Genomic DNA, 25,601 nt, shown 5'->3' on the forward strand with positions numbered 1-25,601 from the left:
AAACTGGTGTGGAATCTCTTGGTTATGACTGTTTAATTACCATAGTTAAGAAGCATGGTAGAGTGGAATTGTGACTGCATGACAAATTTTAATTTTTGTATTTCTTAATTTGAAGTATATCTGCTTTGTGGTTTTTTTTGTTTGTTTTGTTTTGTTTTTGTTTTGTTTTTGTTTGGTTGGTTTTTTTGTTTTTTGTTTGTTTGGTTTTTTTTCTGGAACATTTCTTTGTGTATTAATTTCTATTTAGTGCTGAAGAGGCAAAACCAAGCTAGGAAACTTTTTACTGTGTGCTGCATGTTGAGTTTTCCCTGTCTATAATAAGTTTTGTAAAGTTTTTAGTGTGTCTTGGTGGAAGGGGGGAAGGAGGAGATGTGGAGCTTTAATTTTCTATCTAGTGTTAAGAATCTCCTTAAATTGGGAGCCTGCATTCCCTGTTTAGGTTGGTAAGAGAGTATTCAGAATATCTATTTAGGAACCCTTTGGAGTTTTCTGAACATAAAGGGAAGCTAGATCCTAACTTGATATTTAAGACACTTACCTGCAGTAAGAGCATGTAAATATTCCTGTGAGTGTGTCTCCATTCTTGGGTTGGGTGGAGAGGAATTGCATGGAACATCTGCTTTCTCACTCAAATTCAAGCATGTATGACAGATAGAATATTTTCTTAAAGACAATGGACAACTATTAATCAGTACTATATATTATCTAATTATTTATTTTAGTAAATTCTAGTAACTTTTACTCAGAGTGAAAAATTCCTTAGCTTTCCTTCCTTAATTTTTAGAGTTACGTTTTCTGCAGACCTTGACATCATTGTAGTTTAAGGAACATAGTGCAGGTTTTCCTTTAATTTATTGCTTCAGAATATTGCATTTTAGACAGCATGTTACATGTTACAAAATCACCTTGGATTATGATAGCCAATTTGGTTGTAAATAAAAAGCCAGATTGTAGTTAACGTAATCAAAGCATCTTCCTTTGCATTTATAGCTGAATGAATTGCTGGAAATCTTAGAACATGGTATTATTTCCAAAGAACTGGAAATTCTTTGGAAGCCAGTTATAGAACATTACCTATTTAATTTTGTAACTAAATATTTAAGATACTTGGCATTCCCCATGTTTAGTCCTAAATGGAAATAAGCCCAGAATACAACTTAATATAAAATATATGACAAATATTACATTGATGCCTTTTAACTCATACTAAGAACTTTCTTCTGCCCACTTGATACAGATTATAGAACGTCAGGGTAGTTGTTTTAAAACATGTTGCACTCAGTTGTGCAAACTTATCTTTTTAGGGTCAAAGAGGAGCAAAAACCACAGCCGACACAGTAAGTAAAATATCTTAAAAATGCAGTAGGCTTGACTTTTCTACCTTTGCCATGTTCTGCTTTCTGCACCTTTGATGGTATTAGCTTTCACTAATACCTGATAGGCTGCAGGTAGTTTGTCCTTTGCTTCCTGACTGGCTTGTAAGAGAGCTGCCTGCAGCTTCTTACTTCATCCACACGTTAGCTGGATGTAGGTTCTTGCTGCCTGCTTGTGAACTGGTGAACTGTAAACTTTATTTCCCTTATGTCCGTAGTGGCTGACTTAGTATTGCAGCTGACATTCCCATTGGCTCTAGCTTTTTCTGCCTATATATCTCTTTTAACACTGGATAAGAAAACATTTAAACTAGTCTGGTTTTATTGGTTATTCAGTCACATTATTTGCTTATTTAAACAGGTGGTTTCCCTTTAGTGGGATCACTGAGCTGGTAACTAACGTTCTTCAACCACAGCAAAAGCAGCAAAATGAAAAGGAGCCCCAGACGTAAGTAAGCTGCTCTCTGTAGACTAAGTAATGTCTGTATAGCATTAAAACATACTGCAGAGTATGTTTAAAATAACTGCCCATTTAGATCATCCTTCTGAGGGCACTTGACAAAATGACACTTTGCTTTCTGACCCCTCATTTGTGAAGGGAAAACTGAAAATCAGGTTGTACTCTTCTTATCAGTAACTCAAGTGATTACATCAGAATTCAAGCTAAGGAGTTAGTACTGCTCCATTTGCCTTTTCTTGCAAATGTTCCATACCTGAAGCTCACAGTGAAGCAGTGTGTTTTCTGTGCATGAGAAGCTGGAACTAGAAGACATGTAGTATTATATATAGCATGTCTATGCAGATGCATGGTATTTGTGACATTGGTCATGCATAGAATGCTATACAAATCTACATAATATGTATGAAGAGTGTTTTAAGGACCAGGAAAATGTAATTTCATTTTTTTCATGCTTCTAAAATATCTGTAAAGTTTCAAAACTTTAACAGATATAAGGTGAAATCTTGGGTCTGTCAAAGCTGAGAGAACTTTGAATTTGATGGGGCCGATATTTCATCCATAGACCTTTTACAGTGCTAAGCCAGTATTAGAGCCTTATGAAAAATTTTACTTTTCTTTAAGATTTAACAGAAACTGGCAAAGCTAGGACATTCAGTCTTTGAGTAGAAGTTGAAGCATAGAGCTGAAAATATTCTATTAATAAAGAGAAACAAAACCAATATTTATGAATTCAAATTTTCAAATTCTTGAAATGTGAGTTTTGATATTGTTTAAGCTGTTAAGTTGCTGTCTATTCTGTCTTCTAAAGGGAAATGCCTTTTAAGTTCACATGATAAAAGTTTGCTTTTGAACCTGTGCATAACTGGTTTAAAACATGCATATAGCTTATTTTTAATTATTTTCCAGGGGGAATAGTTTTTAGTTTATTTTAAAATGTGTATATTTAAATTGAGTTTCTTACTTGCAAACCATGAAAGCTGTGGATTGTATTTTAAGAATACACCATGAGAAATTTTCACAAAATTAAATGGAGAACTAGGCCATAAAATTGATATTCTGTAAAGCAATGTATTATTCTGAGAACTGTTTCTGATACCCTCTCTTAATTTATTATGAAATTGTATATAGTACTAATAGTAAAGTTTTTCTTTATTGGTTATTGTTAGATACTGGCAATATTTCATTTTTTTCACAACACCTCAGTAGCTCCTTTTTTTTCCCAGTTTCCTGGAGGATAGAGAAAAATGGAGTAGGTAGAAGCCATAATAGTATTTAGGTTGAGCAGGAGCCAGTAGCGTGAAAGAGAAAATATCATACTGGAATGCATAGACACTAGACTGGAAGGGCTGTGAAGAAGCATTCATGCTGCTGAACTTTATTAAGGTCTCACCTAGAATGATTTGCTGTTTTTTGAACACCATCCTTCAAAAATTATGTGGAGCAGCTGGAATTCAGTGGAGAGTAGTAAGAATGAATAATTACATGTCTAAGAATCATGGCATGTATCTGGAAAGATTAAAACTTATACGGTAATTTAGCTTCCTGAAGAGAAAGTCCCAGGGGATGAAGGAGATGGACAAATCTTTAATTATGCAGAAAGCTGCTCAAAGAAATGATCTCTTCTCTATGCCTCTGGTGGTGAAGAAGAAAGAAGTAAACTTAAGTTGTATCAGGGAGGATTCACTTGGAAAGGAAAACTTTTTAATAGTAAGAAAACTTAAAATGCTTGCATTGTTTGCCTAGGGCTTGTGTGGAAGCTGTGTCAGTGAAAATCTTGAGCAGGTTTGGCAGACACAAGCATACCTGGTCCTGTGGTGGGACAAGAGAATGGACTAAGTTTCTTCCAATACTGTTTATTTGTTATAATTTCATTAATTTCTTGATTTATTTTTTGTGATTATTGTATACTTTCAGGGAGAAAATGGAATGGAAATACTAATGGTGCAACTTTTTAGATCTCTTTTTCTGACTTTAAGAGTTTGTAAAGGACTGTTGAACATGAGAACATTGTGGGACACTGGGGAGCAACATGGAACTCTACGTCTGAAGGAATTTTCTCCACAATCTATACACATTGGGGTGTTTTGCACTTGAAATCCCTGTCGGTATCTGTGTCTGTAATGGATTTCAAGCTACATCTGGCTGTCCAACTTTGCTGATGAGAAAGCTTATTTACAGTTAATCTGGGGAGAACAAAATGGGCTGGGATAAGGCAGTAAAGGAATCATAATGTGTCATATTATGAATTTCAGGTTTTGTCTCATAAATGTATTTTTGAAGAATGATTGGCTGTGTCCTTATGGGCAGAGGCAGGATTAGTCTGACACCTTTGGGCATGAATTCTGTACCACAAAATCACAGAATGGTTTAGGGTGGAAGGGACTTCTGGAGGTTATCTTGTCCAAGTCGCCTGCTCAAGTTAGTTCACCTAGGGTTGGTTGTCCAGGACATGTCCCGATGGGTTTTGAGTATCTCCAGGGATGCAGACTCTAGAACCTCTCTGGGCTGGGGATATATGTGTTTAATGCTCAGTCATCCCTGTAGTGGAGTGTTTTCCTGCTGTTCATACAGAACCTCCTGTGTTTCAGTTTGTTCCCATTGCCTCTGGTTCTGTCACTGGGCACCACTGAAAAAAAGTCTGACTCCATCCTCTTTGCACCCTCCCTTCACATATTTATACATATTGAGAGGATTTCCCCTTGAACTTTTTCTTCTCTAGGCTAAACCATTCCAGCTGTCTCAGCCTTTCCTCGTATGAAAGATGCTCCTGTCCCTTATTCATCTTTATAGCCTTTTGCTGGACTCTCTCTAGTATGCCCATGTCTCTCTTGAACTGGGGAGCCCAGAACTGTACACAGTTACAGGTGGGGTCTCACCAGTGCTGAATAAACAGAAAGGTCACTGCTCTCAGTCTACTGGCAATACTTCATGTAATGCAGCACAGAATATCATTCACTTTCTTTGCCAGATGGCATTCTGGCTCATGTTCAACCTCGTTTCTGCCAGGACTCCCAGGTCCTTTTCTGCAGAGCTGCTTTCCAGATAGGCCATTCCCAACATGTGCTGGTGCATGGAATTGTTCCTCCCCAGGTGCAGAACTTTGAACTTGGCTTGTTGCATTTAGTACAATTTCTGTCAGCCCGTTTCCCCAGACTATTGATGTCCCTCTGCATGGCAGCAAAACCTTCAGGTGTATGAGCCAGATACACCAGTGTAGGAGACATTGATATATCAGCCAGTCCTCCTAGACTGGTGTCGTTGAAAAGATGAAGATATTGAATAGGACTGGACCAAGTATTGAACCCTGGTGTACACCACTTGTAACTGGCCTCCAGCTAGACTTTGCCACTGATCACCAACCTCTAGGCCCAGCCAATTCAGCCACTTTTCAATCCACTTGACTGTGTTTTTCATCCAGCCTTTTACATCATCAGCTTTTCTGTGAGGATCTTATGGGAGATGTTGTAGAAAGCCTTACTGGAGACAAGGTAGACAATATCCAGTGCTTTCCCCTCATCAATTCATTTAATTGTAGAATGTCAACAGGTTGGTCAAGCGTGAATTGCCCTTGGTGAATGCATGCTGACTATTCCTGATTGCCTCTTTGTCTTACATGTGCCTGGAAATGCTTCTCAAAATTAGTTGTACTATCTCCTTCCCAGGATTCAGGTGGGGCTGACCAGCCTGTGGTTCCCTAGGTCCTCCTTCTTGCCCTTCTTTAAGCTGGGAGTGACCTTTGCTTTCCTCCAGTCATCAGACACTTCTCTCAGTTGCCATGATCATTCAAAGATTGTTGAGAGTGGTCTTGCATACCTGGTCTTCCTTGATGAAGAATACCTTTGTCTCCAGTGCCTGTGTACTTCATCATGAGTTTTACTTGCAGTCTTCAAGATGTTTTCTGACAGAGTAGAAATCCTTAGCTGCACTCTGAAACATCTGCTTTTGATGTTCAGCAATTAGCCTGTCAATTTTTACTTCTTCAGATTCGTATGGTGGATATTTTGTAAAAGGTATATTAAGATTGTTCCTCATTAGGATTTGATGGTGTTCTTTGTGCCTAAGGATTTGATTTAGAGTTTATATTTTTTTTTGTATGAATCTTGGAACATTATATAATGGTAATAAGTTCCAAGGAAAAAAAAAGAGGAATTATCATGCTGGGATGCACTAAAGATTCATCTAGTCTAATATTGTGCATTGGCAGTGCCCAGCAATGGATATTTAACAACACTCACAAGAGGAGGGCATGCAGAGACTAGTTCTGATTACAGCCACTTGACTTCAGGTATTTTAGTGGCTTCCTGAGGCAAAAGCTGCATGCATATTGCTGTATTTATTTCATGGCCATTGGGAATCTATCTGCCATAAGTATTTTCAGACCCATGTTAAGCTTAATTATATTTTTTTACTTCAGAACTTGATGAAAATGAATTTCACAATTTACTTACCAGCTGTCTGGAAGAGCTGTTACCCTTTGGTACCTCATACCTGGTAATTTCTTGGGGGAGTCCTAGTCTTGTGTCATGTAATTACTTATGTATTTTTTGTATAATATATATAAGTTTTGCTTATTTCTATTATATCCTATGCAGTCTTTTGTATTTCAGTTATCCTTTTAAGCTGAAGAGCCAGAGTTTCTCCTTCTATGAGAATGCTTCTGATCATCCTTGTTGTCTTGTCTCTTTTTAAAAATTCTTCTGTAGTGTTTGAGTGAAGAGTGACCAGCATGACTCACAGTATTCAAGACTCCATGAATTTATACAGTGGCTTAGAAAGAAAGTTTCTAATGTTTTCTGCTTAAATCCAAATATTGAAAAGATGGTGTGTTTTTTTTTTTTCCTTTTTCCCATGAACAGTTTTGCTGATTTTGAGGTTGGAAGTTGCTTTTGTTGCCTGCTAAGAATTCTAACAGGACTATCATTGACTTTGGCTGCAGGAGTCAAGTCTTCTTGTTTGATTATTATGAGGACATTATTAATAAACACTAGACAAAATACAGTCAGCACCAAAAGCCATTAAGCATAATGCATTTTGTACCTAAAAGGTTTGAAAAGAAATAGATTAAAATATTTAATTGCCTTTTTGTGCATGCACTAGACTAATTGCAGAAGAGACTACAAAAATGTACATCACTTAACACAACATGGGGGAAATTTTCTGCTGAAAATGGCTTGATAAATAGATATTTCTATGTTTTTCTGAAAGTTATGTTGCCATAGGAAAATGAAGACTGAAAATTACTGTAAAATGATACTTAGTAAAAACTTTTTTTCTGCACAATGTTCTGGAAAGTAAATGAATTTTCCTATTGGTAGAGCACGCCAGCAAACCTGTGAAATTTTCAGTAAAATGCCTTCTCCTATAGTCTTGAAGAAATAGAGGTTTTTTAAAATTTAAATTACATTCCATAAACAGCTGTAAAAGAAATAAATTATCCATCAAGAATTCTTGATTTTTATATTTTAATAAATTTGCTATTTAAAATGTCAAGTAATACTGAATTTTCATAATATATACTTACTCTTTGTGATAACACACAGAGTTTTGTGGATTTGGGGGTTAAAAAACAGACTTGAAAGTAGAATAAGAAGAACCAAAAATATTTAGCTGGCCAGCAGTTCACATCATGGGCAAGGAAAAAGTGAAAAAAGCTCCCCAAAGTGACATAATCCAAGTGTATATACTTGACACAAATAAGAAACTGGATAAAATAAAAAAGGAAAATAATCTGACTTATTTATAAGGTAGGGCTGAAATGGAGCTGTATCTGAACTATTTTGTATACTGAATTATCTAGGTTTTTCTGTTATGCAACATAAAAAATAAAAAAAAGGTATGATTGAAGAACAGAATGTTTCCTTATATACATATACATATAAGTGCAAATAAATCCATTGTTGTCTAGGCATTAAAGATTGCAATATGTCGCAACATAGCAAAGGCAGCTCCTAAAACTTTGTGTGAGAGTATTTTCTCTCTGTTACAATTTTTAAAATTTCTCAGAGTTTGTGGATGCCATGGGCTGTGCTGCTACTAATACGCTGACAACATCCTGCTTTGAATTGCTTTCCAAAAAGGATGGACAGTACCCCCGGAGGGATGACAGGTTGTCTGAATGAGATAAGCAAATAGATTTAGAAAATGCTGGCATAAGCTCAACTTAAGCAAGACAGACATGATATTCTTTCTGTAGTAAGAGGAAAGCATGTTAAGCATGCAGCTGAATCAGTAACCTCAGTCTCCAGTGGAACCTGCCTTCATGACAGTGGCAAAAGGGGTTCTTGCAAAACACAGAGGCCATACGCTCATTTCAGCATTGACCATAACCATAAAGGTTATCGTATCTTGTCTTCCAAAGAAGAATTGTGCATTTCATTCTGTGAAGACCTGATGATAAAGATCTTACAACAAGTTCAGTTTGTATGATGTTTATCAACTCTTGTCATAGGAAGGTCAAAACTTCTGGAGAGGAATATATCAAAGCTGCTGACCTCGCTATGCACTATTCTTAATAATTTGAAGTCTTTCCCCTAAAATGACAGGGAAAGCTATATTTTGTGTGAACCTTATTTTACTTGCAATATAGCTAGTTTCAAGTCTTCTTTTTGTATCAGAAATTATTCTAAAAATCGCACAAATAGTTTTTGACTTGCCAAATAAAAATGGAACCTTGTTTTCACTAATGTTCAGTTTTATTTCCCTCCTCTAAATAAAGGAGTAGGTATTGGTTATAATATATGTTAGTATATAATTAATGGGCTGGAAATTGCTTGGGAGTTTTACAGCAGTTCTACAACATTCTTGCATAGACCCAATCCTAGTCTGAAACCTAAAGGAGAAAAACATATGGTACATCCAGACTGTGCTTGATGTATGGTCTGGAGGCGTGAGGATGTAATTGGTGTCATGGTTTAGCTCCCGCTGGCAGCTGAGCATCACACACAGTCTCACACTCCCTGCTCCAGTGGGATGGGGCAGAAAATTAGAAGGGTTACTACATTTTCTTAAGTTTTGATCTTGCTACAATTAGAAGACTAGGTAGTAATTGTGATATTGCTTTCAATAACAACTTACATTGAACCAAGATATGGTAATTCATGAAGTAACAAACATCCCAAAGTCCTCTTAGGAAATGTCGTTCTTTTCTTGTAACACAGAACAGTTAAAAAACCTGTTTAATATTTTAAGCGTATGAAAACAGTGTCTTAAGCATCCTCAAAAATAAAAAAAAATGGCATTTAAGAAGAAGGATCTGAAGTCAGCAATGGAGTATGAAGTTATGCGTTTGTTTTATTTATGACCCTGGAAGCTGCGATGATTGTTTATTGATCCCTTATACACTGACCTCTGACAGAAATAGTGCGCACAGATTTATGTACCGTAAACATGCACATTACACCCCTGCAGTGCATGTAGAATTAAGGTCTGTAGCATGCAGTCATCACTAACTGCAGTATCTCTTGGTTAGTTGAGACAATTTCTTTTAATAACACAAAGAATATTTTCATAGACTCAAACTCAAGTTTTCCTTTTTTCTAGGTCAAAGACTTCTGTGTCCATCTCTTTCTGAGCAGCTTTATCTCTTGGTGTATTTTCTTTTGGCTCTCTGGTCTTGTCCACTATATTAGTTTTCTTCCCCACAAATATCAGTTATTTTTGTCAGTATGTTCTGTGATATTAAGCATTTCAAATTTCAGTTAATACTAGTGGAGCTGAAGAATAGCTCAACACATTGTAGCATTGTCTGCGTTATCGAGTTTAAAAATGTGTCACATTAGATACTTATTAGTTAGTGGTCTTTTTGGTTGAAGTTTCCAAGAGAAAACAAGCTTAGTGGTCAGAACCACAAAAACAAAGGATGTTGGAACTAATTATTGACTTCAGTGAAACTGATTATCTCTCTCTCTCACTCCTCCCTCCATCCCTCCCCCTTAAAAACATGCTTCAGCGAATCATGCTGCTACCCTAGTAGTACTATAAATAGAAAGAATGTGTTCAGGAAGCACTCAGATAAGACAGCAGAGAGATGGGTGTCTGTCTTCACCACTTAGGAAATATTTTTATGGTACAGTTAATTGGGGCTCGTTTTGGCATCACAGCTTCTGTTTTCAAATGAAAACTGCTGACTTGAAATCACTGTTGTGTTCAGCTCCTGTCAGTAGGATCACCTGGTATCACAGGCTAAGAGCTACTTCCTTCTGGAATGGTTCTCTAGACCATAAGCTTATAGATTAAAACAGTCCTTCAGTAGCTCTCCTCAACTTATTCCTCCTTCTTACCCTCTTTTAACCTCTATCATCCTCTTGACATTTCACCTGGAAAAACTCAGAATGGCTTTTATCAAAGTGGAATAGAATACTGAGTACCAGAGTATTGCACATGAGTCAGGGTAGGACTAATATAGAGCTGGTAACCTTTTTCCTTTTTTTTTTTGGTGTGTGTGTGTGTGTGGTGTGTTAATTTCTTTCACTGTATGTTATCAAGTAATTGGAAAGTTTCTGAAAAAGCTAGGATATTATTTTTTAAATTATTTGATTAACTGGGAAGAAAGTTGGCCAAGAATTTGAAGTCAGAGATGTGCAAAATGTTATTTAGAAGTCAAAATAACATTTCCTGAAACAGAGTGACGTTACTGACGACTTCAAATTATCTGTATCAAATACATCAGACTTCTTAAATAATTGTGAATGGTGTAATAAAAAAAGGTTTTCAAAGGGTAGTTTGGATGAATGGTAATTTGAAATAGAAAAGTTTTAAAATATTTTTATTTTGCACTAAGGATAGAGATGTTAAGACATGCAAACAACATAATGAACAATGCTGAATAAATTTTCAGGAGAAAGGAGAGATTTAGTGTTCATGATTAAATCAATTATAACATTGTAACTGCGCAACTACCTTCAAAAACTTGAATCCAATTATTAAGAAAAAATCAGGTTCATGAATCAATAACCAATTTCAGAACCAGGAAGTAGGTTCTAAAACAGTTTATGGTAGTAACTCTAGAAGGGCTGGTGGATACCTTTTAGATCCATTGAGTTTCTTTTGTACTGAAAGACTTTTGGCACTTCATAAAAGCCACCTGTGTGGTTACAGCCCTACATCTTAATGCTTGCTATTGAATGCAAGTACTGAGAGTACCTGTGCAAATTACTTTACAAAAGACCCAGGTGCCAGTGGGGCTGGATACTGCTATGAAGTATTGAGGACTTCCAGCTGCTAGTGATACCCATGGAAACAGCAGTTGTTTTTCATGCTAAGTTTCACCCAGCAGTGGGGTTTTTTTTGCTTATTTGCAGGTTGAAAGCACAACCAGACCTGTCAGTCATCAGTATCTGAAGAATTCCTGTTCCCTCGAGTCAGAAAACACAATTAAGCTTGTTGGAAATACAGTTAGGCTTCCCAGCTGAAGGGCTTTTCAGAAGAACGTTCAAATGTTGGTTAAATGCTTATAAACTTGTAGCTCCTTTTAGTAACAGTTCTGTTTAATTGTTAGCTATGAATCAGTGTTGTTTTGTCTTTGGAAGAGTTTATTCTCTCCATTATATGCTTTTATTTTGATGTATTTGAAGTTTGTTATTTTATTAAATATTTCAAATAGAGAGAGTGAGAGTGAGTAAAGTCTTTTTACTGTTGTCTTGCTTTATTCCTTTCATAAGGAGTAGTTGGAGTATTTGGTCGATTTGTTCGATAAAAATAAAATACTTATGTTTTATTTGAAGAGGTGTGGAGGGGCAGAAAAGCTCAAGGAAAGAAATGTCTATTCATCCTCCTTATTTAAGGCAGGAAAGGACAGACTGAGAAAGGCTGACTACAGGATGTGGAACTCTTCCTTGTTTACCTAGGGAAGGCTTATCAGATGAGACAATTGTCCTTTATGGCCAGGTACAGATTTTTGTGATGTGATGCTAGTCCTCACTCTAGTTCTGGTTTTAGAGACTTTAGGATGACTCTACAGATATCCAAAACATCTCAGGTATGTTCCAAAAGTAGCATAGTCCTTGAAACATTTATATAATGAAACTCTCAGTCAGGTCTTCTGTTTTACAAAACAGATGGATCTTTTCAATTTTTCAATGTAATCATTCCCATTTCCTTTTACATGTGAATGAACAGGTGGCTTTCTGTGATCACAGTAGAAGTTACACTGATTTTGCAGAAGAAGGAAATTCACTTACCTCTTTCTAAAGATGTTTTACTGATTATGATGTTTTAATGTGATTATGTTCTGTATAGAGAGAAAGTTGAAGTAAATTTATAGTGATGTGGCTCCTGGAGTATCTTGGACTTAAAACAAACATAGACAGATGGTGCTGGGGTGAGTTGTTCAGGAGCCTGGGGTGAGGATGAGTGCTACTGGGTACAAAGTCTCATCTATGAATAATATTAACAGACAGTGAAGATTGTCACAGAGAAAAAAAAACCAACAGTCTCACAGAAAGAAAAATCCATTTTTTTTATTATGTCCTATTGGGAATTTTGGTCTGTCACAAACATGAGTCAATTATTAAAAAAATTGAAAGTTTGTCAGTATTTTCAGTATTCTGTTCTTCATGTTACCTTCTTCTCGTCCCTTAGGAATCTTTACATCCACTTGTATAATCCCTTCTTCCACAGCTGATTACTAATGGTAGTTTTATTTTAGGAAAGAAAAGTTCTTGGTTCAGTGCAAGGGTATCCAGCAGAGAGAACTTGGGTTCTATTAACAGGAACACAGTCAGACTTGTCATCTCAGGTGTACTTTGTCCATGGATACAGTCTGTGTCAGGAAACAGTTTTGGAACTGTTGTAGACCCTCCATTTACCAGATATGTACCTAAGACCAAAGCATGTTTTATTGTTTCTAGTGCAGTATTTATCAACAGGGTGAAAACCGCTATAAACATTTGTATGACAAAAATCTGATCAACAGGTGACTTCAGAAACAGTAGAATGTTGTCTGGTTCAACACTAAACGTGTACTGAAGGTAACAAATGTATTTCAGGCATGTTTCATCATATGTAGTGATGGCAGTGCATTCTCCTCTTTACAATATTCCTATTGAATCTCTTAAGAAAGTGTTACGCCGTCTGTTCTGTTGGAAATTGTTTCATATTTTGTACATGCACTAAATAAGTGTTATTTCTTTGGTTAAACATGTACTATTGATGAGTTGTGATAATCCTAGGACAACAACTTTCTCTCCTTTGGTCATTTGCTCAAGTATTGGCTGTCATGTCCCTGCTGATGCCTTTGCCTCTTTTTTGACTCTACTTTTACAGTCCAAGGAAAGATGAGAGATGCATATAAAATCAACTTCTTTTCTGAGTGTTCATATTCAGAGATCCAACTTCCAATGCTGGAAACCTACTGTTACAAAGATCCTATTGTAACAGATTAGTTATTCTAGCAGGAAGAAGAATTGGAAATTTATCTGTATTGATACTGTGCCTTCTTTGAACAGTCAAGTCTGGTCAATCTGGGATACAAAAGACTTATCTAAAATAAGAATGGCAATTGATTTTGGACATCTGGATTTATTTTCTTTATGTGGAATTGACCATGTTCTGCAGGAGAACCGATATAGATATTTCTTTCTCAAAATTATATTCCACAATGTCTTTAATTTAGGATAGCAGATTTGTTGAAAAGCCATGGCAGTTGAGGATACCTCAGTTAGACAGGGCAAAGGGAAAGCAACACTACAGTTGTTGCTTCTGTAGGTTTTCCATCTGTCAGAGTCTGCCAAGTTTGATTTGGCAGTGAACTTCTGAGCTGGGCTGAACCTACTCAGGGGTTAGGTCTGTAGATCTTATTTAAACAAAAAGATTTCTCAGGAATTTAAATGATAACTTAACAACATAGTAATCTATGACCCCTGTTCAACAACATGAAAAAATAGAATGCATATGCATGGGATCTATTATTTGGGAAAAAAAATTGGATGATGAAGAGCAGAACTGAGTAAGACTTGACCTACTTGTTTAAATACAATTACACTAGAGCAAATGTGAATAGAATCTGTTCATTTTACTATATTTCCAAACAGAAGTACTGCAGGAGATGGCTTTAAGAAACTGATATAAAAATCTTGGCAGAAAAAAGGGTTCAAGCATTATAGGAAAACTATAGGATAGTTCCTGGCCTTTGAGTATCAGACTATCCTTTCTCCCTCTGCTAGTTGCCAGGGCCAGCTGTTACCACATACTTCCACTCTGTGGGGCTATGAACAGCAGAGCACAATCAGCAGGTCTACAAGTGGGCTGCAATTGTTCTCTTATAACCCTCATTTATACCCAGTAGCTCTAAGCACTTAATAGTTAATAAATAAGCTTTATTTAAGAGGTTAAAGGATTTAAATATAGGATTGAGTTCTGACCTTTTATCTGACACTTGTGGTTTTGGGGGTGGTTATGCAAAACTGATTATTTGGAAAACTCAAGCATTATCTCTCAGAAATGCTATTAGATTAACAACTATTTGTACAGGTTTTCAGGCACAAATCTCATGTATTTTCAAACTTTACTAAATACTCTATCTAAAATGGAGAAATGCTGCTGCAGACTAAATTAGCACTATCTTTTACTTCCAAGAAGTAAATATTGAGTTCAGTGCACTTACGGGTTTAGATACAGTTAATATGGGGGAAATTGTTACACACCTTGTTCATGCACTTATGAAAAATCTGTCTTGAAGGTAAGAGCATCTCACTCCCTTTGTGGCTTCTTTAATAATAAAAAAATAATTATTATTTTCTCTATTTGAGTTTCCATTTCAAGACCCATTTCTTTTGTTTGTTTCTTGAAAATGCTACATTAGCTTGATTAATATAATCTGTGCTTTGGCTCTCCTTCCTGTTAGTTTTAAAATACGATCAGTATGGAAAATTACAGTATTTTGAGAATTGGGAAACTGTTTTGCATGAATCTCCCCCTCTGTGCTGCTGGTAATATGGTTCCACTGGTGGCACTTTTAAAGTTAGAACAACAGTATAATCAAAACCAAGCTGCACCACAACTAATTGCTACCTCCAGTTCTGGTGGTCATAATTCAGCATCAGGCGCCTTGCTTAGATGAAGCTGGGACAATCATATGTTGAGCACAACGGAGACTTGGTTATGCTAGCTTTCCTATCATTGCTCACATTTGTTTCCTGTTAGTTAAAAAAGGAAAATCATCAAGGGAGGAACAATTCTGTCACAGAGGGAAAAAGATAGGGGCTCCTTAATAATTGAAAGTGCTCATAAATGTTGTAAACAATGTGGAATGAACTCTCTCTAATCATGATACTGTAATGTCAGGAGGCGTTACATTACGGAGTCAAGACAGTCTGACCTATTATTCAGCATGTATTTGTTTTGGCTGTGTGTAGAATCGTCTAATGAAAAAGTAATTTTGCTTTTCATAGGAAGGATAAAAAAGTTTAACACAATAACTTAGCTATTCTGGACATTTTTAAAACTACAGGCATGAAGTTAATGACTTCCTTTTGTAAGCCAGCTGATGATGCAAGTAAAGTAACCTGAGTGACTCTGAGAAATATTATCTCTTCTGGAGATGCCCTTTATAAATGTAATAATGTTGCAATGTGCTTAATTGCCAACAACTGAACTAGCCTCTTTTTAAGGTACATATGGTAAATATTGCATACCTTTAAAATGAAATTTAGTATAAAGTAAATAAAAGTATGATTTCTTAAAACAAGTCAAACGTAAGTTTAGTTGTGAAACTTTGCTGTGAGTGAATTATTTAGATAAAACTTAACTCATTAGACTCTTTAAAGGTCTAGAGATTAAAAAATATAGGTGTGGCCCAGCTTTCTTAAAATTTGTATTAATTTGAATTTTTCACACAAACACTATCACAAAACATGTAAGAATAGCAAACATGCAACTATATTTCTAATGTGTTTAGACTAATATAACATTTCTGTTACAAAATGTTTCACTTTAGTGAGTGAATCAGGCCAAACTATGAAAATCAGCATGGTTTTTGAGTATAAAAAGTAGAATGACAGGATACCAATAGTCTGTAAAAGGAAATTTTTATGAAAGCCAAGTGTATTCCTAGGTGATTTCAGTTTCAGGTGAGAATTTTTGCATAGGGATGACAGTCTACGTACATCTGAGTCAGCTGTGCATGGAAAATATCCAAATAGGAGCCTTAATTTTTTGCATAAAGCTCATAATATAATAAGGATGCTGCAATAACTACAAAATAATCCTAATTCTAGTTTATGAAGTTATTTTCTGTTACAAAATTAGTCGTGAGATGTTATTTCCCTTCTGTTTTGCAAGGAGCTCTGACTCTTCTTTCTGCCCTTTAACCTGGGAGTCTTTTGTGACGGATTGACTTAGAGGTCTAGGAACTGTTGGTTTCTGGTTGGGTTTCTGCAATAACTAGACTGCTGCAAATGGTGACAGTGGAGAGTGCCATGATTCTAAATGTATATGACACTACATTTGTTGTGCTTATTTTACAGAAATGTGAATACTACTGATTTTTCCTGACATTTGTTCCTTTTTTCACAGAAATCTAGGACAGGTGCTGGCCAGCAGCAGTATGACACTGAAAGATGAAAGACTTTTTGGTCCTATGCACAGTTTCTGAAAACTCCTCTTCCACTTTTCCACATTGCTTAGTAGCAGCACTACATTATGATATTTTGGTATCAGTACAACTAAAGATTCAAATAGTCTCACCTATCAGTGATAATCTGTAGTAATCTTGTAATTTCTTTTACTTGCTATAATGGAGATGAAATATAAATGAAATGACAGTACAGCCCATCTTTAATGTTCCTATTCGTTTGCTCTGCCACATACACTTCCTGGCAGCCTACTTTTACTGGAAGTTCAACTACTTCATTAGTCTTCATCGCCAGCTGAGGATTAGTATTTACAGTTTCAGCACTTTAGCAAGCAGCTCCTTTGGGATAGTGTGGATTGCAAGCACAGGGAGAAAGCTCATGCAACTGGAGATAAAATATTTTTAAATGAGGTAATGCAGTTGTGGAATGAACTTGGAGAGTTTCCTTGGAGAGTCAGGTACTGGAAGATTCCCTTTTTCAATTACAACTGTCATAGTTAATCTTACTTTGAATGTGATCTAAAGTTACCTGGGAAGTGCTGGCCTTGTCAAAAGGGTAAAGAGCAGAAGGAAAAATAGCCCTATTGCATGTAACAATATGGATTTAATTTACCTGCTTGATGCTTACACATTTAAAAAGGGAGTTCTACTGATATTTCCAGTATAGGTAGAGAAGGTATAGGAGATGGAAATTTTTATTAGAAGAATAATGAAGAATTTTAGTGGAGAAAGAATGAATAATTTAGCTAAGAATGTTTTAGAAACAATTGAGAGAAACATGATGGTAATCTATAGACTCATTATAAAAAAGCTCTTTTACAGCATTTTCTTTCAGCTAATGAGAATGAGAAAAAAATACCAAAATATTTCTATAAAAGCAGTAAAAAACTTCTGTTACAGGTTAGGATTTTAAATAAGATTCAGGAAAGAACATTTAAAACCTTCTCATATACATTGAAATAAAACACAGAAGGTTATGAAGATATTCAAAGGTGTAAACTAATTTCCATCTGGAGTTATGAAGAAACCTTCCCTGTTTATAGGCAGCTATTCTTATAGCTCAGTTATGGAGAAACTGAATAGCTTTGACTGAATGACTCCATCATTGTTAAACTATGGGGGTAATGTGGTATGCTCTTTAAATAAAAGTAAATAAAGAAAAGATTGTTGAAAAAATTCTGGATGGATGTTACTAAATTCTGCCTGATGAACCATAATTGGGACTTCAAAGGTTTTATATATTACAGATTGCAAAAATACAATAAATAATTCTGTTAAAGACGAATTTAAAATAACAAGAAGAAACAATTTGTCACAAAAATACCACTTCTTAATTTAATCTTGCAATTGGCTTGAAATGCTGCAGAAAAATAATTAGAAGCAGGTATCTGCCAGTTGTTCTGAGGAAACCTGAAATTAACAGGTGCAGTCCAGTGTTCACACCGAATCACAGAATGGTAAGGGTTGGAAGGAAACTCTGGAGATCATCTAGTCCAACATGCCCTGCTAGAGCAGGATGTCCTAGAGCAGATTACACAGGAACATGTCCAGGCAGGTTATGAATGTCTCCAGGTATGGAGACTCCACAGCCTCTCTGGGCAGCCTGTTCCAGTGCTCTGTCACCCTCACAGTAGAGAAGTATTTTCTCATACTCAGTGTGTACCAGTTTGTGACCATTACCTCTTGTTACCTGCTTCTTTCTGCCTTTATATACATATTGTCTGGCTTTAACCTGATATCATTAAAATCACAGAAATATGCTAACATTAATTGGGTCAACCTTTAATTGGCCATATGTTCTTCTCTGTGTTCACTTTATCTTGTACCCTTGCACTGGGCTATTGTACTTAGCTATTGTTCACTGCTGCCTTGCCAGCAAAGAGCAACCACTGCTGCTAATAAACAAAGTTAATAAACAAAGGCTGCAGTTTTATTCAATACCAAGCATTATAAATTAAGAAAATAGACAGGTAAGGTAATCCTGCCTGTTCCAGGCAGACTTTTTGTGTAGGTGGTGTATAATCTGGTGATTCATTCACAGTCTCATATCCTACTCAGTTATTAAAACTGAGTTGTTTTCTTTTCCCCCACATGCTTTCTTGTCTTTTATACTGAGTTTCTGGACATATTAAATTAGATTTAGTGATGTGACTTTATTTATAGTTACAAAGTTATTTAGGGCTATAGCAGATGAATTAATTCATTCATTGTGACGTCAGGAAGAGTGCAGTGAGAGGAATATTTGCTATTATGTGAAGGAGATCAAATAAGCTAAGAACAAAATATGGTTAAGTATGAACAGGAAGTCTTTGCAGAAAGCCCTGATAAATAGGGAAAAAGAGAATGGAGTCATGGCAGCTTGGCCATGTCTTTAAGAGTGACTTTTACGAAGTTCCCACCATCAGTGTATTTCTGGTTCCATTCCCCAGTGTGAGGCAAATACTTTTAAGGCATAGCAGGACACCTTTATGCTGCTCCCTTGGAACATGGAGAACCTGAACCAGAGATCCTAGTCTGGGATGCTGATTAGCTTTGCTGCAGTTAGGGTTTTTCCCACTTGAGTTACAAGTGAGCTGCAGCCCTGGTATAAACCAAGAGCAAGATTATTTAGCAGCCAAACTCTTTCTTTCCTTTCTCATGGCTCTTTTTCTTCTCTTCAACATTTCAGACATGGCCAGTGTAATTAACTTACATGTAGAGTATATATAGTCACTTAACTATTGTAATACACATTATTTTATTTTCCTTCAATGAAATTATTGGAAAACATAATGTCCCATATGTGGGAATTGCAGTAACTGATTTTAACTGAGTCTGTGTCATATTAACCTAGGGTTCAGATTTTGGCCACCTTGTTTTTTTCATGTGAATTCAGTAAGAGTTGTATCGATAACGAAATACTGTGACTGGGAGACAGATAGTATTTATCTTGGTATGAAAGTGTTTCTTTCTTTTGTATGTAAGTCTGTCTTTCACCATGTTTATGGTCTCCTTATTCTGAGACTGTATTTCATAGCCTCTTTAAAGATGTTCTACACTTGATATTTCATAACTGTTGCACTGCTTCTATTTCTAATGAATAGGACAGAATAATTAAAGTACATTTTCCATAAAAAGTTAGAGAAAGGGAAACATGAAAAATTTTGGGTTTTTTTCCAGGTAGCTCCCTCTGTAAAGCAGCTCAAACTGTACATGGAGTAGAAAAAAATGTCAGAGATTTATTTCTAGTGACAATTTCAAGGGGGTTTAGTTTATGTTTAGAAAAAAAATTAAAGTGAAATATCTTAGTCACTATTTGACACTGCTCAACGTGACTGTTGTCATTCTATGAATTATATTAAACCTCCTATTTTTTAAAAAATACATTAAAAGCTAGGGAAAAACATCTGTATCTGTTGACTTTTGTTTTAGAATTGGGAAAAAAAATGCATTTCCCATCTTAAAAGAGTAGTGTGGAGTTCATTTGCCCCTACATTCTTAACTTGAAAAGATTAACATGTTTCAGATTATTTATGCAAAGTACACCAACTCCCATAGAAGAGACTATGCACAGTTTTGAGATAAGCTTAGGGTTACTGTTCCTGCCTAGATTGTGTAAGACTGGAATTCAGGGCAGGTAGAAATTAAAATCTAAGTCTCTTACCCTTCAAGTAAATGCCCAGATTTTATAGTATTTCTGTTTTCTGCACATTATATCTGAGATCTAAAAAAAAAAGTTAGTGAAAACTTAGCTGAAAATGGTACTTTCAGCAGGAAATCAAAGCAAGTGTCTTAAATGAAAAGACATTTAATTAGAAAATTCTGACTAGCTTTTTTTCACTATCTTGGATTTCTTTTAGTTGTTGTGAATTCTGGGACATAGATTAAAAAGTAGCGTTTTTACTCTATAGTTGAGGTTTTTAACCCTTTTCTATTTACATACACTAATAATTTTTTGGTAGATTTTTTAAACTAAAGTTTAAGCTTAGATTTTTCACTTAGGTTGATGGCTCTGAAGTTAAACCTACTGACAGTAAAAAATAGTTATTGTTTATTTGAGGAAAGCAGACAGTTAAAATAGTTAATCAATTCTAATGAGATAGTAGAGATTTCATTTTGCCAGCAAGAATATTCAAGTGCTGTGGATTAAGTGAATGTTTGTAACGACCTATGCTGATATCTAGTTTCTGTCAATATTTTATTTTCAGTGGTATGAAAGCTGAAAACTCTGAATTTGGAATGGCATCAAGACTGTAGTTGTTTTATCTGCCTGGGTATGATAATCCATGAATTTTAAACAGAATTGGATGTGGGGGTCTTGTTCGAAGTTAAGTTTGAGTCTCTAATTGCCTAATTGTTTTTCTTAATCTGCTAGACTTAAAGCAGAATCATGATCTTTTGAAGAGGTTCTGTCTAATGCCCTTTCTCATTTTAGTTAAATACTGAAAAAACTGGTATTTTGAGATTAAGAAAAGTTCTGTTTTGCATTCCTGAGCATAGGTTAGTTTTGGTTTTGATTTTTTTGATTTTTTTTTTCCAAAACTGATGATACACATCAGTGTAAAATTGTAAAATCAAAGTTTTCTTGCTCGTTGCATTATGTGGACCTAAAAATAAGTGTGAAGTCATTGGTCAAACTTTGAGAAAGTTAACTACTCTTACAGTAGTTTATAAAAAGCATGAAGAGCTGGTGTTTTGCGGTGTATTTATTTTATTTTATTTTATTTTATTTTATTTTATTTTATTTATTTTATTTTATTTTATTTTATTTTATTTTATTTTATTTTATTTTATTTTATTTTTTTATTTTATTTTTAATTCCACAAAGCCCTGGTCAATTATATAATAACAGAAATGCTCTTTGAAGAGGCTCTCTGAGCCAACCTCCCACTCAAAGCATGATTATTGCCATTAGTAGGTCAGGACAGATGGAGCTTTCTCTAGGTGAGTTTTGAAAACCTCCAGGAATGGTGATCCTTTCGCATCTTGGAATAACCTGTTCCAGTGCTGCATTTCTCTCCTAGAGAAAAAAACTCCTGATGTCCAGCTTCAGCCTCCCAATGTGTCATTATAGTGTCTTTTGCCCCTTCTTTTGGATTTGTTACTACCAGGAAGAATTTGTCTCTGTAATTTTCTCAGGTAGTTTTTTGATTAGAAAGTTTCAGGAAGGTATTAGACCACTCCTTAGTCCATTTCTCTTCACAGGAATGAACAAACCCAACTCTTGTAAATTACTTGCTGTAGGACCCTGAGCATTTTTTCCCCTCATGAACTGCCAGACCACCATCTGGAATCAATATTCCAAGATTCTGGTTGCCAGTGCCAACCAGAGGGGAAAAATAACTTCCTTTTATCTGCTGCTCATACTCTTGCTACTGTCGCCCTGTATGTACTTTGTACAATTTGTAATGAGAGCACACACACACCACTGGCTCGTAGCCATTTTCCAGAGCTTCTTATCAGCAGAGCTGTTGTCCAGCCAGTTGTTTCCTAACCTCTACCAACACGTGGGGTTATATGTATAAGAATAGTATCCATGTGGGTGTACTGGGGGACAGGTAAGGTAGCACTACTGTAAAGGTAGAAAGCATTAAGTGTTTAATACAGCACAGGGAAGAAGAGTGTATGTTACCAGATAGTCATTGCCATCAGGCAGAAAAATCATTGAATGAAAGGACTGAGCAAAACTAAAAGTGAACAAACCCTTTTTGAAGCCTGGATTCCAGAGACATCCAGGCTCTGTGCCTGGGACTAAGAAATGAGGCATGGCTACAGTCTTTAAGTATAACTAAGTATAACTAACTGTATGCTAAGAGAAGTATAACCAGGAAATGAGAAGTGACAGCTAACTCAGATCTGGCCTCAACATCCTTGATTCGTGTGTAACAGTTGACCTTCTACTGATAGATTTACAGAATGACAGAATCTTAGGGATTGGAAGGGACCTTGAAAGATCATCTAGTCCAACTCCCCCTGCCAGAGCAGGATCACCTAGGGCACATCACACAGGAACTTGTCCAAACGGGTCTTGAAAGTCTCAAGCGAAGGAGACTCCACAACCTCTCTGGGCAGCCTGTCCCAGTGCTCTGTCACTCTCACAGTAAAGAAGTTTTTTCTGATATTTACATGGAACCTCCTATGCTCCAGTTTTTAGAAAATTTCAGTGAACTTTTGAAAGGCAGGAATGGCTTTGAAACTTCTTGCCAGTGTTCAGGATTTTTTTTTGGTAAAATGCTGAAAGTTTTGTGGGCATTTCAGGACAGGAGAAAATTAAAACTTCTGCACAATAATAAGAGACATCACACTACTGAACTTGCTTTTCTTACTTGTATTTGGCAGTAGCTCATGGATTGTGAGAGACCCATGGATTGCTGTTTTTTGATTGATATTGAATTTCTCATTTCCAGAAAGGTGTGGGGAAGCAAGAATAAACAGAATAAATTAACAGAGTTCCAGAGCAAAGCAAGCATTCAAAAAAATGCTATTTCTTGATTGTGACAGAACAATTCAAGCTCTTGTCAACAGTTGACACAGAAAAGTCCTCTATGCAGCTGTCTTGGATACAGAGTTTTGAACTACAAAAAAATTATTGATTAGTCATATAAACCTCATGAACTTCACCACTGTAACTTCAAGCAGATTTGAGTGTGATTCAGATAACTTAAATGTAAATTTAAATATCAATTTTTCAGCCTAAATTTTAATTTACGTTAGCTCATACCAATGTCTCCTTTTGCTCTAAAATTTATATCAGTTATTAAAGTGAATACTTGTATTTTTGGAAAAAATCTGGAAAAGGAGAGAGATTTTGCATCAGTACAGACAGATGGCATGTTCTATTGAGGCCATTGTCAAAGTAGACATATATAAGATATGTATATCTATATATATCAGATATGCATTGCTGAGTTTTCTACTTGAATGTTCTGTGACTTTATGGTTTGATGTAATTATCTGGGTTTAAAATAAAAAAAAACTTCGTCATGCCTAATAATAAGGTTTGGTTATGGGTAAGCATTTTGGCCTAAACTGCAGCTTATTTGCAGAGCCTGTTTTTTTCAGTCTCACAGTGCAGATCTCGGACACTTGCATTAACGGAGTCACTCACTGCAGAGTAGGGACTGGAAATTATGGGCTCGGGATACCTGAGTTCTGCTCCAGGCTCTGAAATTTGGCTTGGTGCTGGTTACTTACTGTTCCCTGGTAAATGAGCTCCTAAGCCCTCTCAGGCAGAGGGTAGAAACATGAGTAGAGACATGAGTGCAGACAACTTGAGCAAAACAGAATTTTATTTGCATTGCATTTTCTGAAAAATGTTATACAATTTTTACTAAATGCATTTCAAATACTGTGCTATTCTAAACACCTAATTATCACTGCATTTTATTAGTTTAGTTTCTGGCTTAAACCCTTGCAAGCTAGATGATAAAAAAATCTGTTATTAATCTATAAAATAGATGAGAAAGCTTTTAATGGAACTCCTAAAATGAATACCATGTATTTTGTTTCAAGTACGCATATTCGTTTCAAGTGGTTCTCCTTAGTAAGTAGAACACTTACTATGTGTAATTTATTGACTAGATTTTTGCCTTTTATGTTTAATTTTTTTCTGACAGTTACGATTCTATGTACAAGTTGTCTACTACTAGAACAAATATTTTAGAAAATTTCTTTATATAACCTTGAAAAGTGTATACTTTGAGGCAAAAGTTGTGACCTTTATATAGACTCTTGTGCCCAAGAGGAAACAAAAGTGAAAATATTTCAGTACATGAGGCTTAAGAATTGGCAAAAGGCTTGTTCTTTTTATGCATCAGTGAGACTGGTAAGCAAATAATCATACAAACAAAGGCAGTAGATTATAAGGAAGCCACAAAACTGAATGTAACTTAAAATAAACTTGAAGTTCAGCATAGATAATATGGTTTAAATGAAGGCTGCAATGTTTGGCAAAATTAAAAGGCAAGCAAGGTCTCAGAGATTACACGTGTTATTGCTGGAAATGGGCCAGGCTACCAACTACCAATTATATACTATTGTCAGTGTAAAACGTTGAAACGTGCTGGGTTTCCAGATTTCCACATTTTGTTCCCAACTTAATTCAGATCATTCTTATTCATAACTCATGTCCTGATCCATTCAACAAAGAACGGTCAGCAATGAAGTCTTTTTGAACCAATGAGAAGGCAGAGGAAGCCACTTACCCCTGATTTGACAAATACACAAATGCCTGTTAATGCAGTGGAACCCTCACATCATTCCCATGGAGGCCCCTCACTGCTCTGCTACAGGACAGGAGGTTCTGTATCATATGGGGTAAAGGGATTAAAGTGAGAGGAAAGCATGCGACTGCTATGTCCTGAGGGCAGCGTGTGGACTCAGAATTGAACTCAAGTGACAAGAGCATGTATATATGAGAAAAACAACAGATAAGCAACATGAAATAACCCTGCTTTCCCTCTTTGTGGGAAAGGGTCCGTGGTAACTGAGGGCTTGAGGTAACATTTGGTACACAGAACAGGCCTGCCCCCAGTCTCCTGTCTTGCCTGAAGGAGAGAGGGACCTGCCTCTTTGTTCCTACAACTCCTCTATGGTATAATGTAAATCACAGAATCACAGAATTGTCAGAATTGGAAGAGACTTCTAGACATCATCTAGTCCAACTCCTGCACTAAAACAGGATGGCCCAAAGCACATTACATAGGTCTGCATCCAGGTGGGTCTTGAATATTTCCAGGGAAGGGGACTCCACAACCTCCTTGGGCAGTCTGTTCCAGTGTTCTGTCACCCTCATAGTAAAGAAATTTGTTCTCATATTTAAATGGAGCTTCCTATGTTCCAGCTTGTGCCCATTGCCCCTTGTCCTGTCACTGGGAACAACTGAAAAGAGTCTGGCCCCATCCTTCATCCGTCCTCCTCTTCTAGAGCTACCAAGCTGGTGAAAGGCCTAGAGAACAAGTCATACAAGGAGTGGCTGTGGGAACTAGGGATGTTTAGTTTGGAGAAGAACAGGCTGAGAGGAGACCTCATCACCCTCTCTCTACAGCTACCCCAAAGGAGGTAGTAGGGAGGTGGGTGTTGGCCTCTTCTCCCAAGTAAATAACGACAGGATCAGTGGCAATGGTCTGAAGTTGCACCAGGGGAGGTTTAGATTGGACATTAGGAAGAATTTCTTTACTGAAAGAATGGTCAGGCACTGGAGCATGCTGTCCAGGGAAGT

At 36.3% G+C, this 25,601-nt stretch overlaps 1 protein-coding gene across 41 annotated transcripts in view; it reads left to right on the forward strand.

Annotated features, from left to right (window-relative positions):
* The window catches only part of RIMS2 (regulating synaptic membrane exocytosis 2), a 470,125-nt gene that overhangs the window by 64,868 nt on the left and 379,656 nt on the right, over positions 1-25,601 (forward strand). For 30 of the 41 annotated variants that reach the window (XM_051611522.1, XM_051611538.1, XM_051611532.1 and 27 more), the window contains exons 2-3: positions 1,305-1,337; positions 1,735-1,821. The exons of 10 other annotated variants lie outside the window; for them this stretch is intronic. In XM_051611522.1, the coding sequence (XP_051467482.1) occupies positions 1,305-1,337; positions 1,735-1,821 (120 nt within the window). The remainder of the gene's footprint in view (positions 1-1,304; positions 1,338-1,734; positions 1,822-25,601) is intronic. One more of the 41 variants, XM_051611517.1, reaches the window with a different exon arrangement.

This window comes from Apus apus, chromosome 2, assembly GCF_020740795.1.
Source record: "Apus apus isolate bApuApu2 chromosome 2, bApuApu2.pri.cur, whole genome shotgun sequence".
Classification (NCBI taxonomy): Eukaryota; Metazoa; Chordata; class Aves; order Apodiformes; family Apodidae; genus Apus; species Apus apus.